At 46.8% G+C, this 17,150-nt stretch overlaps 1 protein-coding gene across 1 annotated transcript; it reads right to left on the minus strand.

The window, feature by feature from the left end:
- Nucleotides 1-1,890: 1,890 nt before the first annotated feature.
- On the minus strand, nucleotides 1,891-11,202 carry ASF1B (anti-silencing function 1B histone chaperone). Its single transcript, XM_066253325.1, has 4 exons — nucleotides 10,961-11,202; nucleotides 4,136-4,251; nucleotides 3,342-3,518; nucleotides 1,891-2,980 (listed from the first exon to the last, which is right to left on the minus strand). Exons 1-4 carry the CDS (start codon nucleotides 11,067-11,069, stop codon nucleotides 2,780-2,782), a joined length of 603 nt encoding a protein of 200 aa, XP_066109422.1. The 5' UTR covers nucleotides 11,070-11,202; the 3' UTR covers nucleotides 1,891-2,779.
- Between the last annotated feature and the right edge of the window lie 5,948 nt (nucleotides 11,203-17,150).

Consider the following 17,150-nt stretch of genomic DNA (forward strand, 5'->3'; position numbering starts at 1 on the left):
CTGATTGGCTGAGATTCGCGACAAGGGCCCCGGGCTCGCCCAACGAGATCGCCAATTGGCCGAAACGCGCAGTCCGGCCCGTCCTCCCCAGAACGTTCAGTGTCAATCCCGGGGTGAGAAGGCGGGGCGGAGGCGCAGTTTGCTGCCGGGGCTAGCCGCGCGGCGCTCGGAGGACCAGGAGGCAGTCCAGACCGGTGCAGGCCCTCCCGGCCCCGTGCACGCCGCAGTCTTCCGCCCCCGTTCAGTGCGGCAGCGGCCGCGGGCCAGCCAAGGTTGCCTCTGCGGTGCCCCCCCCTCCCCTGGCGCAGACGCTGTCCACCTGCCAGCGAGGGAGGGGCGCCGCGGGTCAGAGGTCGCCGGGCCGCCGTCATTCATAAGGCCTGGCGCAGGATAGCAGCGGCAGGGCCGGGGCTGGGCTCCCAGGAGGAGGCTGGTCCTCAGGAGCAAAGGGAAGTTGGGAGGGGCGCTCACTGTCCATCCCGTTGCTGGCGCCCACGCTGGACTCGGGCCACTGGTTCATTACATTAGTTCACACCACAGCCGTCAGCAGGACTATTATTCCCATTTTACAGATGAGGAATGTGGCGCAGAATCAGGCTGAGGATTCCCTCTGAGCAATGACAAGGGAATCTGCTCTCCACGGGCAGACATAGAAAGACACCCTTGCCTTTAGGGTGCCCTTTTTATACACACAGCTTGAGGGAGGTCAGGGTTTCCCACTGTACACTATTGACCTTTGGGGCCTGATTGTTATTTGCACTATAGCACACCCCCAGTTTAGCAGCATTCCCAGTTTCTCTACTCACTGGATGCCAGTAGAACCTCCTTCTCCTTCACCGATGTGATAACCAAAACCATGTCATTATGAAAAGTGCCCCCAGTTGAGAGCCACTGAAGCAGAGGAAAGCCCAAACAGAAGGTGGTAAGAGGGGCAGGGAACTGGATGAGTCAGCTCTTCTTGACTTGGAAATGTTAAAGCAGGGGTCTCAAACTCGCGGCTCGCCGAACAATTTTGTGCGGCCCACAGACTAATCCACAAAGTTCAAAATATTTTGGATAAAATTAAGTAAGCCTAGGGGCCTACTTGTATTTTTCATTTCTCTAGCATCCTAGCTAGATATTAGCTTAGTTAACAGCAGTTGTGATGCGAACTAGTTTCTGGTTGTTTTGTGACACTGAGTAAACTGCATGTACGATTTTGCTTGTTGTACTGATTTTTTTTTGTTTTCGACTGCAGTGAGAAAAGTGTTGCGTAACAGTTGCCTTTTGTAGACCTAGTGCAGCCCGCCTAACGGCTGTGATCTTGCCCACATGCTGAGTTGAGTTTGAGACCCCTGTGTTAAGGGGTCTTAGGTCTACAAGCCAGGCAAATCACTGCTCTGCCAATAGATTTATACAAATTCACCCTATCCAGCTGCTGTCTGTACCCATGCTCCTAGTTCGACCATACTTTCAGGGATGGAAGAGTTGGGGCCCTTAAGTTAATTATGGGGAAATGGCTCACCAGCCAAACCACTCCACCTCTGGCTGCAGGGTTGCAAAGAAAGGTTAAGTAAAAATTAAAGTGTTGCTGTGTTCCTGGAGTACAATGTTAATTTCTTCCTGTGGGTCAAGGTCAACATCTGAAATAAATCTCTGGTTATGCTCTATTAACTTCGTTGCTTAAGTTTCAACAAATGAAAAGCTTTTCTTGAATCTCAGCCTGGATTACAACTGTACCACCAATTAAGACTAGAGCAAGAAGCTGAGCAAAGAGAAAAGGGAAAGTCAATCTACTAGCTGGGGCAAGAGAACCCCTACCCTATGTCCCAAGAAAAGATAGACAAAGCTGCCTCAGCCCATCCAAGACAAAACCAGAAAGTCTAGATGAAATGCACTTTTAGACCAACCAAACATATTTAATATAAAAACCCTTTAATATACAAACTGTAATCACAAATAGCATCCACATAGCAGCGAAGGGATGGGGATCATTTTAGAGAGCATGGCAGGGAGAGGGAGGTTTTCAGGGTCCCTGCTGCTTCCCATGCCTACAACCACTTTGTACCCTATGAGCGCATGAGGTCCTAGCTGATCAAGGCAACCAGAGGCAGAGGGGCTGACACTGAGACAAAGCATGGCAGGTCACTCCAACATGCCATCTCCCCACAGTGGCAGCCTCCAGGGAAATCCAGATCCAGTTAGGTAATTGGAAGGTGGTTGTGACTGAGAGAAGAGTCAACAACCATTCCTCAGCATCCTGCTGATCACAATTTTGGGAAGTTTTCCAGGGGCTATTGGATTGAAAGACCTAAAAAGCATCCTGATTCCTTGTGACTCCAGGAAGCTGGGTGGATCTACTCAGATGTTTGGGAAGGGAAAGCAATGACAGAGTCTTCAGCCCAACAAGGCCAGAACCTTGCCAGCCATTGACCAAGAAAGTCTCAAGGCCAGGGTGGTCTGTGGGAAGAGCCCTAGGTCAATGGTACTTATATGAGAGCATGGTGACACAATGGCCTGTGTGTGGAAGAAAGGACACAAATTAAAGAGAATTAAAAACTGAAGTATCCGCTTTTTATAGGTCTGGGCAGTAAAGGTAAGATAATCCTTTAGGCTGAGAGAGACTTGAGGCCTGTTCTTTCTTGGGGGACTTTGACAGGCTTGAATGTAGGTTGACGGCACCAAGTCTTCCAGATAATCCCCCATGTGACACTCCGGGAAGCCCGACTGCCCCCTCCAGATGTGTTGGGAGACTGGCCGTAGTCCTGGCTTGGCCCAGGTAGGGCCTGGAGTCCCGCAGTTAGATGCAGTCCATGGAGTTCTCAGGGAGGAGGCCAGGGATGCAGCTAGGGAGCCCCTTGACAGGGGTGCAGTTGATGGGGAGACTGCAGCTTAGGACAGGATCCTGGTTCTCTATCGCCTCTAGCCTGTCTGTGTTGTTGTCCCAGTTGATGTGGAAACGGGTCACCCGGGGATTCGAGGCCAAGATGTTCCGTTGGAGCTGAGGCAGGAAGAGGAACATCAATTTGTCAATATGCCCTCTCATTACTCCCACAAAGCCAGGGAACCCCTAATCCCCTACCTCAGGCCCATGAAGAGCAGACCTTGTTTATTTTGTCACCAACAATATGTGTGGGATTCCAGGGAATGCCTGTGCACCAGGATTTAGGGCCAGAACCTATCTAATCTTAATACTGTTCAAAGTGTGCTTCTGAGAGACAAAGACTTCTCTTCTGTTCTAGCCCAGCACTGCCAGAGCTGAGCACTAGAAAACTTTAAGTGACCTTGGCTTCCAAATTCAACTCCCTCCAAATGCAAAGGAGCCAGCTGGTATATAGCAGGAAGTGTAAAGAGACCCCCACCTGAGAGAAATCTGGCTTTGGGGGCGGGTTCTCCCGTAGCTCTGGGTCAGGGTACTCGTTGTTGACATAGTAGCCCACGCGGATGAATTCCTGTCCATGGTAGGTGCAGGTGATTAGGACAACAGTCACACCAATGGCATCACTCTCAGGGATGAGGGATGGGTTGGGGGCATCGGCCTAGGGGAAACACATCCTGGGCTTTAGTGCCTACTGTTCTGAATTCAGTGTTAATAGATCAATAATACTAAATGAGGTTATTTTAAACACACCTAAAAAAGGGTTATATATTGATTAGTTGACAGAAATGTGACACACAGGAACCTAACCCTGATTTCTTATGGGGCCATGGTTCAGTATTCATTAATTCACTGTTCACAGCTGCTTTACACAATATAACTCCTGTGAATAGTGAAGATCAACTGTGAATCAGTGGCTCGACATAATAGCCAGGAGAGGTGGAACGTAGAGAGGTATTTTTGTTTTTTTTTTCTGAGAGCTAGAAACATCAACTTGTAGTTGTGTCACTTTAACTGTTCATTGATTGCTTCTCATACGTGTCTTGACAAGGGGTGGGGCCGAGCCAGACGAGCCTGTGCTCAAGCCATTGACCTCAGGGGTTTAGGACGTGGGACTTGACTGGTCTGGAAGGGAAGTGTTTGAAGTACCTTTAAGAGGTCAGACAGTTCTTGAGAGCAGAGCAAGGATTTGAACCTGAAGTTTTGACCACTAAACCACGCTGTATGCTTTTGGGTACAATGTTTCTAGGTGTCAATGCCTAAGGTCTTTTCTCTTACCTGAAAAATGAACATGTGTCTCCCTGCTGGGACAGGGCCAACCAGCACTGAATCTAGGATTTGATCAAATTCCTCACTCTCAGCTGAGCCGACATAAATGATCTTCCACTCCAGGTCTGCAAGGACATAGGTGTTAAGGAATTGAAATAACTCGACAGCAAGAAGGCAGGGAAAGGTTCTTTTTGTGCTAATTTTGGACAGATCCTTAATACAGTGAAAAATCCTTATTCTCAACAACACCTGACATCCCTTGGGCACTAAGTGCCAGGAACTGTAGTCCTGAACAATGGGGCAGGCCGGAAGCTCTTACTTCCAGTGGGTGTGGGAACTTTCTCCCGTAGGCCTAGGCTTGCCAACCGACCTTGACACTGCACCCCCAGGAAAACTTGGGCCTTTCAGAGCCTGAGAACAAACCGTATGGCAGAGGCTGAATTAAGACCCACGTGACAGAGGCATGCCAAAGAGGGAACAGCAGGAGTTGGGCCATTTCAGGGCCCTGCCCACTGGGTGCTAGGATAGGAAGCAGCATCCTCTTTCACACACAGGGACTGGTGCCACCAAACTGAGTAGATCCCTCGACAACTGGGGCAGGGCAACAGATTCCAATCCAGCAGGAGACTTAGCCGGTAGGAAGGAGAAGACAAGGCTGCTATGGGAGTCAGCCAGTCTCCAAGTCCTTCCAGATCTGGTACCAAGTCATACTCGTTTACAGTCATGGGGCAACTGATGACTCAATCAACAAATGTGGCATCATAAGGTGATCCTTTTAACCCCAATTCTCTTACAACCCATCCACTAGGGGGGACCCCATCCCTGAGTATGTTCTGGCAAGATGAAAGGAAAAGTGCTTAAGGAGACCCTACCCACCAATCCCAGGAAATTCCCAGGGACTGCTGCTTCTTGCAAGAGGTCCAAGTGTATCAGGGGCAAGGTCACGTTAGTACAGGGAAGCTTGGCAGGAGACCTGAAACTTATTTTAGGTTCTCTGAAATTACACAACCCACCACTCCAGCAACTGGGGTGTGTTTCACAAGCTGTGATATTCACAGGAAGCAAATGCTCTTGGAAGCTGTCCTGTTCCTTGGTCCAGTGTCATGCAAGTGCATACAACGTTGGAAGCACACTTATGCTGGGCCACAACTACAGAGGTTGGTCACCTGAGCCCCAAGTTCTTCCTTGATACACTGGCTTCCTATTCCTTTGCAGTTTCCCCAAGGCTTACTCAGGGATCCTAGCAAGTTTGTGAGATAGTGAGCCCTGGGCTCACTGGGGTTCAAACTCTAGTCTCTTATTATCTTCAGGGAGGATTAAGTTTATGGATTTATTTTTGTTACAAGTAGTGATATGACTAGAAGTAGTGATATGCCTAGACATAACGTTTGTTATGTCTAGCTGTTCTCATCTTTTTCATACAGATCAAGATTTTAGTATCTTTCCTTTAGCCTCTCCCCCATCACCAATTGGTATGACATATGTGTGTACCTAACTAATGTGCTGGGTAGGGAGAGATAAAAAGGAGACTGAAATAGAGCAAACTTGAACCACAGCACAGCCACTGATGTTCAATACTGTTAGCAAAACAAAGACTGTGTGGGTGCTGACAGGAAGAGAAACACACACTGGATGGGTGGCCAGGCAAATGGGCTGCAGTGGATTCCTCAATGCTGGAGAAATTAACCAGAGAGTTAACAGATGATCAGAGAAATACTGACTTGAGAGTTCAAGGAGCTGATAAATCATCTATGGAAGACAAAAATATAAGGACCTACAAATTGGAATTGTCTTAAAGTTGAAGTGTTTTAAGCTCAAGCATACTTAAGTGACTTCAGTCTTTCGGTACAACCCCTCTTTAGAATTAGATACATAATATCAGTTACCAATAAAGCACAAACTCACGCCTATGGAATACAGGACACAATTATATATATGTAATATGTGTAGCTAACCTTTGCGGCAATTTCAAAGGTAACCTGAGGACATTACATTTTGTCTTTATACCTTGATTTTATGATATAACCACTGCACAAGATGTTTTTCCACTATGAATGAAAACAAAACCAAAACCAACAGTATGATGAAAGCATGTAAGATACCGTAAGATGCTGCAGTTGAACTAGCTGAGGAACCTGCTTCCTGCCTTTTAAAAACACTTACCTAGTAGGCTTCTTTCTGTTTATCAGTTCATCTTTGTTCATAATTATACAGGTGAACCTTCACCTGACCACAGCTGTAGATCAGAACAGTTGGCCCATGACTTATTCAAGCAGTGCCTACTGAATTTAACTAAATGGATGGATGGGTAGGAAACAAACCTAATGTGTTAAATGCGGACCCATATTTTGGAAGCGTCTATTTCCAAATGCTGAGGAGAAAAGGGAGCAAAAGGGTCTTGGAGCAGTTAGGAAACAAGGACAGCTGACTGGTGTTTAGGTGTCTTGTCAGATATGCAGTTGCAAGTGTTGAGGTAATAAGACTGATATTTCTTTAGGATCTGAGACTTCTAAGGCCAGGCCCACTTCATCTTTTGGGAGACAGGCAGGAATCAAATTCTCTGCTCTGTGGGAAGAGGCAGAAAGCAAGTTGAGAGGTTCGAGTTGGAGAGCCCTGAGGGGAAGAACCAGAGTCTAGGTTTCCAGACCAGAATTTGCTCTCCAACTTCAGTTTCTCTGAGCAAATGCTTTACTGTCGGGGTATAATTAATAATAGTACCCCCTTCACTCTCTTTTGAGAATCTAGATATGGAAATAAATCCTATGATCAGTTTTATTTATGTTCTACTTCCAAAACAGAGGAAGCGGCTCTGGTCAGTTTGCTCAGTGGAGAGAGTGCCGGCTCAGCATGCAGGTGTCCCGGGTTCAATTCCTGGTCAGGACACACAGGAGAAGCAACCATCTGCTTCTTCCCCCCTCCACATCCCTACCCTCTTGAAGCCAGTGGCTCGACTGGTTTGAGGATAGCTGAGGATAGCTCAGCTGGTCCCAGCATCGGCTTCAGGTTGCAGGGTGGATCCCAGGGTGCCTGCAGGAGTTAGTCTATCTCTCCTCCTCTCACTTAAAAACAACAACAAAACAATAAAATAAAACAGAGGAAGCATCCTTTCTTTCTCAGTTTTTGGCAAAGATAGAGAACCCTGGACTCAGAACAACCCCTAGTGTCAATAATTCTATCAACAATGTGACCTTGGAGAAGTTATTCTATTTCTATTAAAATATAATGACCAGCAGTTTGACTTTGGACCTCTCTTTTGATTCTATAAACAAATTAGTAAAGTAACAGGGTAGAGGTTTACTATGAACAAAAATACTAGATAATTACCACACAATCAGTTTTAAATGCAAGGAGCACTAAAAGGCTGATTGAAACCTGATCTCCCGCCATTTGGGAGCCTTGAATCCCTTACTCTGTTAGCTCCTTACATCTCTTCCTGGCTTTAACATTACATCTCATTCCATAGTGACATTCTACATTTAAATTATTTACACCTTCCCTTGTTTCAGGAAGAATTTAACTACTTATTCTGTAGTTAGCCACAAGTAGACTCCGTAATTTAAAAAGAGAAACCAGGGAGCGACTGATCTATTCATCCAGCCCAAGCACACAAACATTTCTAATTGTATCAACCCTAAACTAACCCAAGTGGCTGATTTTGCAAGCAAACTACTCAGCTACCACCTAGTTGTACACCAGGCTGTACTGATCTCTATATCCTCAGCTGCCGACTCTTCTCTTTTTAACCACCATGTGAAGAAGTAATCTGATGGAGCACAGGCATACCTCAGAGATACTGTGGGTTTGGTTCCAGACCACAATAAAGTGAGTAGTGATCTTTTTGCTGGTGAGGGTCTTGCCTTTAATTTCTAAAAAAATGCAACATCTGTGAAGTGCAATAAAACAGAGGTACTTCCTCCTGAAAGTGGTGCCAAGACTTCCTGGGCAACCTTAGATTTTTTTTATTCTTATAGTCCAGCGGTTCTCAACCTGTGGGTCGTGACCCCGGCGGGGGTCGAACGACCAAACCACAGGGGTCGCCTAAAGCCATCGGAAAATACATATTTCCGATGGCTTTAGCCGCTGAGAAGCCGCGCTACCATCTGCAGCAGCGCTATTCAGTTTGAACGCACGCCTTCATGGACGTGTGTTCCAAACTGAATGCCTGCGGTCATGTACAGACGTGACTGCATCATCCCTCCGGGGCCTAAGGGGCGGGAGAAGGGGGGGAACGCTCCACAGTCCATAGCAGTGCATTACGTGTGTCCAGCGCTTGCTGATGTCATCAGCGGGCGGGTGCAGCAAGCGCCGGAGGCAGAGAGGCAAGAGGCGGAGAGCCAAGAGAGCCTGCGAGACAGCCTGCTGGTGTAAAAAAGGTTAATAATGTAAAAACAGTACACACACCATACACACAATACTGTGTAAGTGTAAGGTGCTTTATGTAATCATTACACAGTACACAAAGCAGCTTACACTTACACAAAGCACCATACATTTACACAGTGTGAACTACATCGGTCGTATAAGAGACCACTATAAGATGTAGTTCACACAGTTCCCCAATGTGTAATTATCTCCCATATCTCCCACTATTTCCCCATATTCTGAATGAGGATACTGCTGAAATCAGCGGTTTCCGGCATTGAATCTGCCTCCTATTGATTTCATTGGGAGTGCCGCGGATTTTGTGGAAGAGAGCTCCCGAGAATCTCGGGTTACCACACAATCTGCCACAGCCTCCTTTTGATTTCAATAAGAGGCGGAGAAATGACAGTTTCCCACACATTTCCTCCTCTCCTATTCAAGTCAGTGGGAGGCCGCAGCAGATTCTGCTCAAATATAGAGCATGTTGCTTAATTTTTTCCACGCTAGAACTTTTCCTAGAGCAGAAAAATTCCAAAGGTGGAATCCGCCACTCCCAATAGACTGAGAGGCCTCACACTGAGGAATCTGCTATGCGGATTCTGCAGTGTAAAAGATCTGCCTCCTATAGAAGTCTATTGGGGATGGCGGATTCCACCTTTGGAATTTTTCTGCTCTAGGAAAAGTTCTAGCGTGGAAAAAATTAAGCAACATGCTCTATATTTGAGCAGAATCTGCTGCGGCCTCCCAGTGACTTGAATAGGAGAGGAGGAAATGTGTCGGGAACTGCATTTCTGCTGTACAGGGGATCTCTCTTCTGCGGAATCCACAGGTCTCCCATTGAAGTAAATGAGATGTGGATTCCACTGCAGAAACCGCTGCTTTATAGTGTGAAAGAGCCCTGAAAGATACCATGCTGTGCAGAAACTGCAGTGTATCCTATGACATAGTTCACACTGTTCTATATAGAAAACTTGCCACTAATCTGGAAAAAACAGTTCCATTAGTTAAGCAGCTATTTACGGAATGGTAGCCCCAATACACTAGGTAAGGAGGTCTATTAGTAATAAATATTTCTCAATACATAATTAAATATGGTTTTTGTGATTAATCATTATGTTTAAATTATGTTTGATTTGTAGCAATGAGAATACATAATGTATATCAGGTATTTACATTCCGAATCATAACTGTAGCAAAATTATAGTTATGAAGTAGCCACCAAAATTATTTTTTGGTTTGGGGTCACCGCAACATGAGGAACTCTATTGCAGGGTCACGGCATTAAAAGGTTGAGAACCACTGTTATAGACCTTTCCTCGAAATGTTTTTCACTCTTTGTAGCTACCACCTTCTCATCTGTGAGATGAGAGCCATGTCATCATTACACAGATGAATAAGTACCTCTGTGAAAAGCACCTTGGAAAAGATGCCCAAAGACTGTGACCTCCCAGTTGATTGTTTGAAGTTGACTAGCAACGTGGCTCAGCCCTCCTACCCTTCAGACTAGCTCAGACCATCAAAAGTGCTGGAAGAACTGGGCTGCAGATCAGCTGGAACCTGGTGGGCAAACTGATAACTGGCTAATGCTTGTCTGGCTAGCCCATTCTTCAGATTTGTGTTAATCAAAGACCAAAGTTAGGGAAGAGGGAAGAACGGGAGTGGTGGGGGAGACCAAGTTATCCTCAAAGACTGGAGCTGGAAGCCAGGCCATGCCTCCCCAGGTGGAGCTCAAGAGTAGAGGGCTGGAGCCAAGTTAAGGAGGAAAGCCAGGTTCCAGGGTATGTGCTTTGGGGTAGAAAAAAAAGAAATGGGTGGGATTGTTTAAATAGCAGGATGAAAAGGGGATTATTGGGAGACCAACTGGGAGATGGGGCTGAGTGAAGTCTTGCCACGCAGAGGGTCTTTCTTCACAGGATAAAAAGGTGATAGGAGGATTCGACTGGGAAAGCTGGGAGGGAGACTGGGAGAGACACCTCCACAGGGAAACTGGGGGAGGAGGCTAAGGTTCCCATAGAGGCAATGGGAAGGAAAAAATTGAGGTGTCTCACTAGAGCAGAGGGGAAGGGTGGAGAGGACTGAGTGGCTGTAACGTTAATATAGAAATTTTCCTATACAGAAATAGTAAATAGGGTGGCTGAGGGGCTCCGTAAGTTCAATAGCGGCAGAGAAGGTCTCTACATATAAAACTCAGGAGCTCCCCAAGAAAAAGTGTATGTGTGGGGATGATGAGGTCTCCACCGTAGGAAACGGGAGTATCTTCGGGTCAGGTTGGCCTTGGGGTGGAGGTGGGAGGTAGCCTCCACGCGGAGATTGGGGCTGGCGGGGTGGGGCGACAGATCGTGATTTGGGTGCGTGGGGTCGTCACAGGGGAAGTCGACGTTGGCCGCGAGAATCCCTACGGAAAAGTCAGACCGACCAGGAGACCAGGGTGGGAGTGGGGGTAAGGGAATGTCCACACACGCCCAGCCTCACCGTCCGCCAGAGCCTCATTGCACTCGAAGCTGATCTCGAACCGGAAGGGGTTGTAGAAAGGACTCGGATTCTCCAGCACCGCCACGTTCAGTACTGACACTTTGGCCATCGCCTCGCCGGGCCGCGGCTGAAGCCGAAGCTAGGGCAAAGCCCACGTTTGGGCCCTGCAAAAGTCAGCGGGACAGCGTTGTCCACAGAACCTCCTACTACTTCTGTCCGTGGACTGATGTGCGTATACTGTCTGCGCGCCCCCTTCAAATAGCCGACCACACCCTTCGACCAATCATCGTAAAAGTTCCCTGATGGCGTAGCACGCCTTTATCCAATCCTGGAGCGCCGGGCGGTGCGCGCCGAGACTCCCCGGACGAATCCACAGAGCTCCCTCGCCGAGCTGTGCTCGAGAGGTGGGAACCAATCCCCGTCGTCTCAGACTCTGCTATCAAAGGCCGGGTAGGCGGAGTCAGGGCGCGGGGCCCCTGTCAGCCAATCCCGAGGGTTCTCGTACCGGCGTGGCCCGCCCTCCTCCTAGCTCAGCCTGGAGACGTATCCCACCCGTAGCAGCGCTGCCAACTGCCAAGTGGTGGCGCGCGGCGCTCACTTAAGAGGGCGAGAGGGAGGTGCTCGAGTCCGCGGTGATTGGCAGGTGGGAATGGGGAGGGGATAAAGCAGATTTTGTGAGAGGTAATTGGCTGAGTTGAGAAAGGGGAGAGGGGTGAAAGGACAGGGGACAGGGGACAGGGGACAGGGGACAGGGACAGGGGAAGAAGACCCAATTGGGAATTGGGATTGTATAGGAAAAACAGTACATACAGGGTTTGGTACTATTCAGTTTTAGGCATCCACTGGGGGTCTTGGAACATATCCTCCTCGGGCAAGGGGGTACTACTGTATTTTTTTAAGACTCATGCTTTGTTTCCTGCAACCCACAAGCCCCAACTTCAGTCCAGCTAAATTGACTCTCTCTTTGTTCCTTAAAAATATGGCATGGCTGGTTGGCCCTGGCCGGTTGGCTCAGCGGTAGAGCGTCGGCCTGGCGTGCGGGGGACCCAGGTTCGATTCCCGGCCAGGGCACATAGGAGTAGCGCCCATCTGCTTCTCCACCCCTCCTCCTCTCCTTCCTCTCTGTCTCTCTTCCCCTCCCGCAGCCAAGGCTCCATTGGAGCAAAGATGGCCTGGGCGCTGGGGATGGCTCCTTGGCCTCTGCCCCAGGCGCTAGAGTGGCTCTGGTCGAGGCAGAGTGACCCCTCGGAGGGGCAGAGCATCGCCCCCTGGTGGGCAGAGCGTCGTCCCTGGTGGGCGTGCTGGGTGGATCCCGGTCGGGCGCATACGGGAGTCTGTCTGACTGTCTCTCCCCGTTTCCAGCTTCAGAAAAATACAAAAAAAAAAAAAAAAAAAGGCATGGCTGGCCTGACCTGTGGTGGCACACTGGATAAAGTGTCAACCTGGAATGCTGAGGTCTCCAGTTCAAAACCCTGGGCTTGCCTGGTCAAGGCACATATGAGAGTAGATGCTTCCTGCCCCTTCCCCCTTTCTCTCTCTCTTTCTACTCTCTAAAATGAATAAATAAAAATTTAAAAAATATATAACATGACCCTCTACTTAGATTCTCTTTCCAGTTGTTGGGATGGCTGGTACCTTCTTGTCATTGAAGTCTCTCTGTTTATTTATTTATGTATTTATTTTTGTATTTTTCTGAATTGGAAATGGGGAAGCCGTCAGACAGACTCCCGCATACGCCCAACCGGGATCCACCCGGCATGCCCACCAGGGGGCGATGCTCTGCCCATCTGGGGCATTGCTCTGTTGCAACCAGGGCCATTCTAGCGCCTGAGGCAGAGGCCATGGAGCCATCCTCAGCGCTGGGGCCAACTTTGCTCCAATGGAGCCTTGGCTGCAGGAGGGGAAGAGAGAGACAGAGAGGAAGGAGGGGGAGGGGTGGAGAAGCAGATGGGCGCTTCTCCTGTGTGCCCTGGCTGGAAATCGAACCCGGGACTCATGGACGCCAGGCTGACGCTGTACCACTGAGCCAACCGGCCAGGATCTGAAGTCTCTCTGTTTAAATGTCCTCTCCTCAGAAAAGCTTTTCCAAGGGTTCCTGGGCAATGTTTGTACAGAGTGTAAGCCTGAATAGCATTGATCCAAGCCACTAGCATTTTTTTTTTATTTTATTTATTCATTATAGAGAGGGGAGAGAGAGAGAGAGAGAGAGAGAGAGAGAAGGGGGGAGGAGCAGGAAGCATCAACTCCCATATGTGCCTTGACCAGGCAAGCCCAGGGTTTTGAACCGGCAACCTCAGTGTTTCCAGGTTGACGCTTTATCCACTGCGCCACCACAGGTCAGGCAGCCATTAGCATTTTTTATCCAGCCACCACCTTTGTGGCTTCCCCAGAGTTTCTTTTATTTATTTATTTATTTATTTATTTATTTATTTATTTATTTATTTATTTTACAGAGACAGAGTGAGTCAGAGAGAAGGATAGACAGGGACAGACAGACAGGAACGGAGAGAGATGAGAAGCATCAATCATTAGTTTTTCATTGCGCGTTGCAACACCTTAGTTGTTCATTGATTGCTTTCTCATATGTGCCTTGACCGTGGGCCTTCAGCAGACCGAGTAACCCCTTGCTGGAGCCAGCGACCTTGGGTTCAAGCTGGTGGGCTTTTGCTCAAACCAGATGAGTTCGTGCTCAAGCTGGGGACCTCGGGGTCTCGAACCTGGGTCCTTCTGCATCCCAGTCCGACGCTCTATCCACTGCGCCACTGCCTGGTCAGGCCCTAGAGCAGGGGTCCCCAAACTACGGCCCGCGGGCCACATGCGGCCCCTGAGGCCATTTATCCGGCCTCCTGCTGCACTTCCGGAAGGGGCACCTCTTTCATTGGTGGTCAGTGAGAGGAGCATAGTTCCCATTGAAATACTGGTCAGTTTGTTGATTTAAATTTACTTGTTCTTTATTTTAAATATTGTATTTGTTCCCGTTTTGTTTTTTTTTTACTTTAAAATAAGATCTGTGCAGTGTGCATAGGGATTTGTTCATAGTTTTTTTAATAGTCTGGCCCTCCAATGGTCTGAGGGACAGTGAACTGGCCCCTGTGTAAAAAGTTTGGAGACCCCTGCCCTAGAGTTTCTTTTTTAAAATTTTTACATTGATCTTGGGGCAGGGGGAGTCATTTAGTTGTTCCAGTCAGTTTTGCACTCATTCATTGTTTCTCATATGTGCCCTGACTGGGGATTGAACCCTCAACCTCAGCACTCTAGGACAATGCTCTATCTACTGAGCCACCTGGCCAGAACCTAAAATCTTAAGGTTTCATAATTATAGATATATTTTTATATCTACACCTTGGCAGTCATTGGGCTTCCTTGGAATTTTTGTGACTCAAAATCTAATTTTCAAATTATTTCCAAATGTAACTTGATTGTTTTTGAATACTAAATTTAATGATGAATGAAGTTGCCATAATATTACATTTTCTAGATGTTTAATTAAATATCTATTCATTCCAACTTTGCAGTTTTCTTTTTGCATTGTGGAACTTTTTTCCTTTATCCCCAGTCCCAACTTCTTCATAGCCCCTGAAAAGCTCATCAGCCTGGTGGTGCTAATAAAGAAAATGGACCCATACAGCTGGCTCAGTTGTAAACCAGATCATGTCATTACCCTGTGTAAAATCTTTAGAGGCTTATCATACTTAAAATGAAACCTAAGATCTTTATTTAGCTAAGGAGGCCCTGCATGGTGGCCTCAGCTGACCTCTCAGGCCTTTTCTACCAGTCTCCCTTTTGTCACCACTCTCAAGCCCTGCTGGCTTTATTTCCCATCTTTCAACACACCAAACTTATTCTCGCTGCAGGGCTTTGTACTTGCTGTTTCCTCTATCTGAGATCTGCTTCCTTCAGATGATTTCTTGGTTGTCTCATTCTCATCATTTATTCTTCAACACAAATGCCCCTCTCAAGCCTTTCTGGACCACCCTAGTTAAAGCAGCCCTTCCTTAATCACATCATCTTGCTCTATTATCTTAGTAGCACTCAGAATCTCTGCTTATGTTGGTTTTAAGCTGTGCTTGTTACTGTTCATCAGTGGTAATCAACCTGGTCCCTACCGCCCACTAGTGGGCGTTCCAGCTTTCATGGTGGGCGTTAGCGGAGCAACCAAAGTATAAATAAAAAGATAGATTTAACTATAGTAAATTGTTTTATAAAGACTTATTCTGCCAAACTTAGCGAAAATCCAACATAAAGTACTTGGTAAATAATTATTATTATATGCTTTAACTTGCTGTAACTCTGCTTTATAAATTTTATAAAGTAGCCTGACCTGTGGTGGCGCAGTGGATAAAGCGTCGACCTGGAAATGCTGAGGTCGCTGGTTCGAAACCCTGGGCTTGCCTGGTCAAGGCACATATGGGAGTTGATGCTTCCAGCTCCTACCTCCCCCCCTTCTCTCTCTCTGTCTCTCCTCTCTCTTTCTCTCTCTCTCTCCCCCTCTCCTCTCTAAAAAAATGAATAAATAAAAACAAACAGAGCAAATTTTATAAAGTAAAGTTACTTCCCTACTTTATAAATCATCATTACTGTGGAATCGATGGGCAGTTAGAAAATTTTACTACTAGCAGAGATACAAAAGTGGGTGGTAGGTATAAAAAGGTTGACTACTACTGCCGTTCATCATTTCCTCAGTATATTGAAAGCTAGTTGTAGGTAGATATCTCACCTGCCTTATTGACCTATCAATGTATTTTTGGAGATTAGCATAGGGCCTCACATAAAGTCTTCAGTAGATTTTTTTTTTTTTGAGAGATACAAAGACACAGACAGGAAGGGAGAGAAATGAGAAGCATCAACTTGTAGTTGTGTCACTTTAGTTGTTCATTGATTGCTTCTCATATAAACCCATATAAAGGGCTTAGCATAGTACCTAGAATGTGAAGAACACTTAGTAAACATGAACCAATAGTGGTATGTAGTAACAAGCAGATAAGTGTTCATTCTTATTTAGCATTTCAGGTGTGCACACTTTTTTTTTTTTTAGCAAGAGAGAGAGATGAAAAGCATCAGCTCAAATTGCGGCACTTTAGTTGTTCATTGATTATTTTCTCATATGTGCCTTGACCGGGGGGGCTACAGCTGAGCCAGTGAACCCATGCTCAAGCCAGTGACCTTGAGGATGTATTGATAATCCCATGCTCAAGCCAGCAATCTAGAGCTCAAACTGAATGAGCCTGTGCTCAAGCCATTAACCTCGAGGTTTTGAACCTGGATCCTCAGTGCCCCAGGTCAATGCTCTATCCACTGCTCCACCACCTGGTCAGGTGTACTCTTTTTTTTTTTTTTTTTTACAGAGAGAGGGATAGATAGGAACAGACAAACATGAGAGAGATGAGGAACAATGAAAGAATGCAAAGCAAAATTAGCCAAGGGATAAATCACATGGGGCAAAGTCTGAAGGAAACCAGGTGCAAGCTTCCTAGTGGAGTGAGATGAGAGAGATGAGAAACATCAATCATTAGTTTTTCTTTGTGAGACCTTAGTTGTTTGTTGATTGCTTTCTCATATGTGCTCTGTCTGTGGGCCTTCAGCAGACCAAGTAACCCCTTGCTCAAGCCAGTACCTTGGGTCCAAGCTGGTGAGCTTTGCTCAAGCCAGATGAGCCCGCACTCAAGCTGGTGACCTCGGGGTCTCGAACCTGGGTCCTCCACATCCCAGTCCAATGCTCTATCCACTGCGCCACCACCTGGTCAGGCTGGTCAGGTATACTCTTGAAAAACTATAAAATGCTAAAACAAAATATGTGTTTACTCACTACCCAGTTTAAGAAGTAAAATATTAAGGATGCAGTTGAAAGGCCCCCGCCTCAAACTCCTCTCTCCTCTTCCTTAAGTGTAATCACAACCCTGGATTTGGTGTTTATTTTTCTGTGCATGTTATATATCTTTATATGCATGTGTCTTTAAGCAATATATAGTATTTTGTCATGTTTTATATTTTATATAAATGATATTAATGCAAAAATAAAAAGTTAATCTAACAAGATTGAGACAGCTATTCTTAGAAAGACCTATTGGCAAGGTTGGCCTTTGGCTGGTGTCTAGAAACTTGGATTCTAGGAGGGTTCCCATAAGTCCATAAAGGATAAGAGTGGCTGTGGTGCCTGAACTATTTGTATAGTTCAGTTTATGTTAAACAC

Source organism: Saccopteryx bilineata, chromosome 1 (genome assembly GCF_036850765.1).
Source record: "Saccopteryx bilineata isolate mSacBil1 chromosome 1, mSacBil1_pri_phased_curated, whole genome shotgun sequence".
In the NCBI taxonomy this organism is placed as follows: Eukaryota; Metazoa; Chordata; class Mammalia; order Chiroptera; family Emballonuridae; genus Saccopteryx; species Saccopteryx bilineata.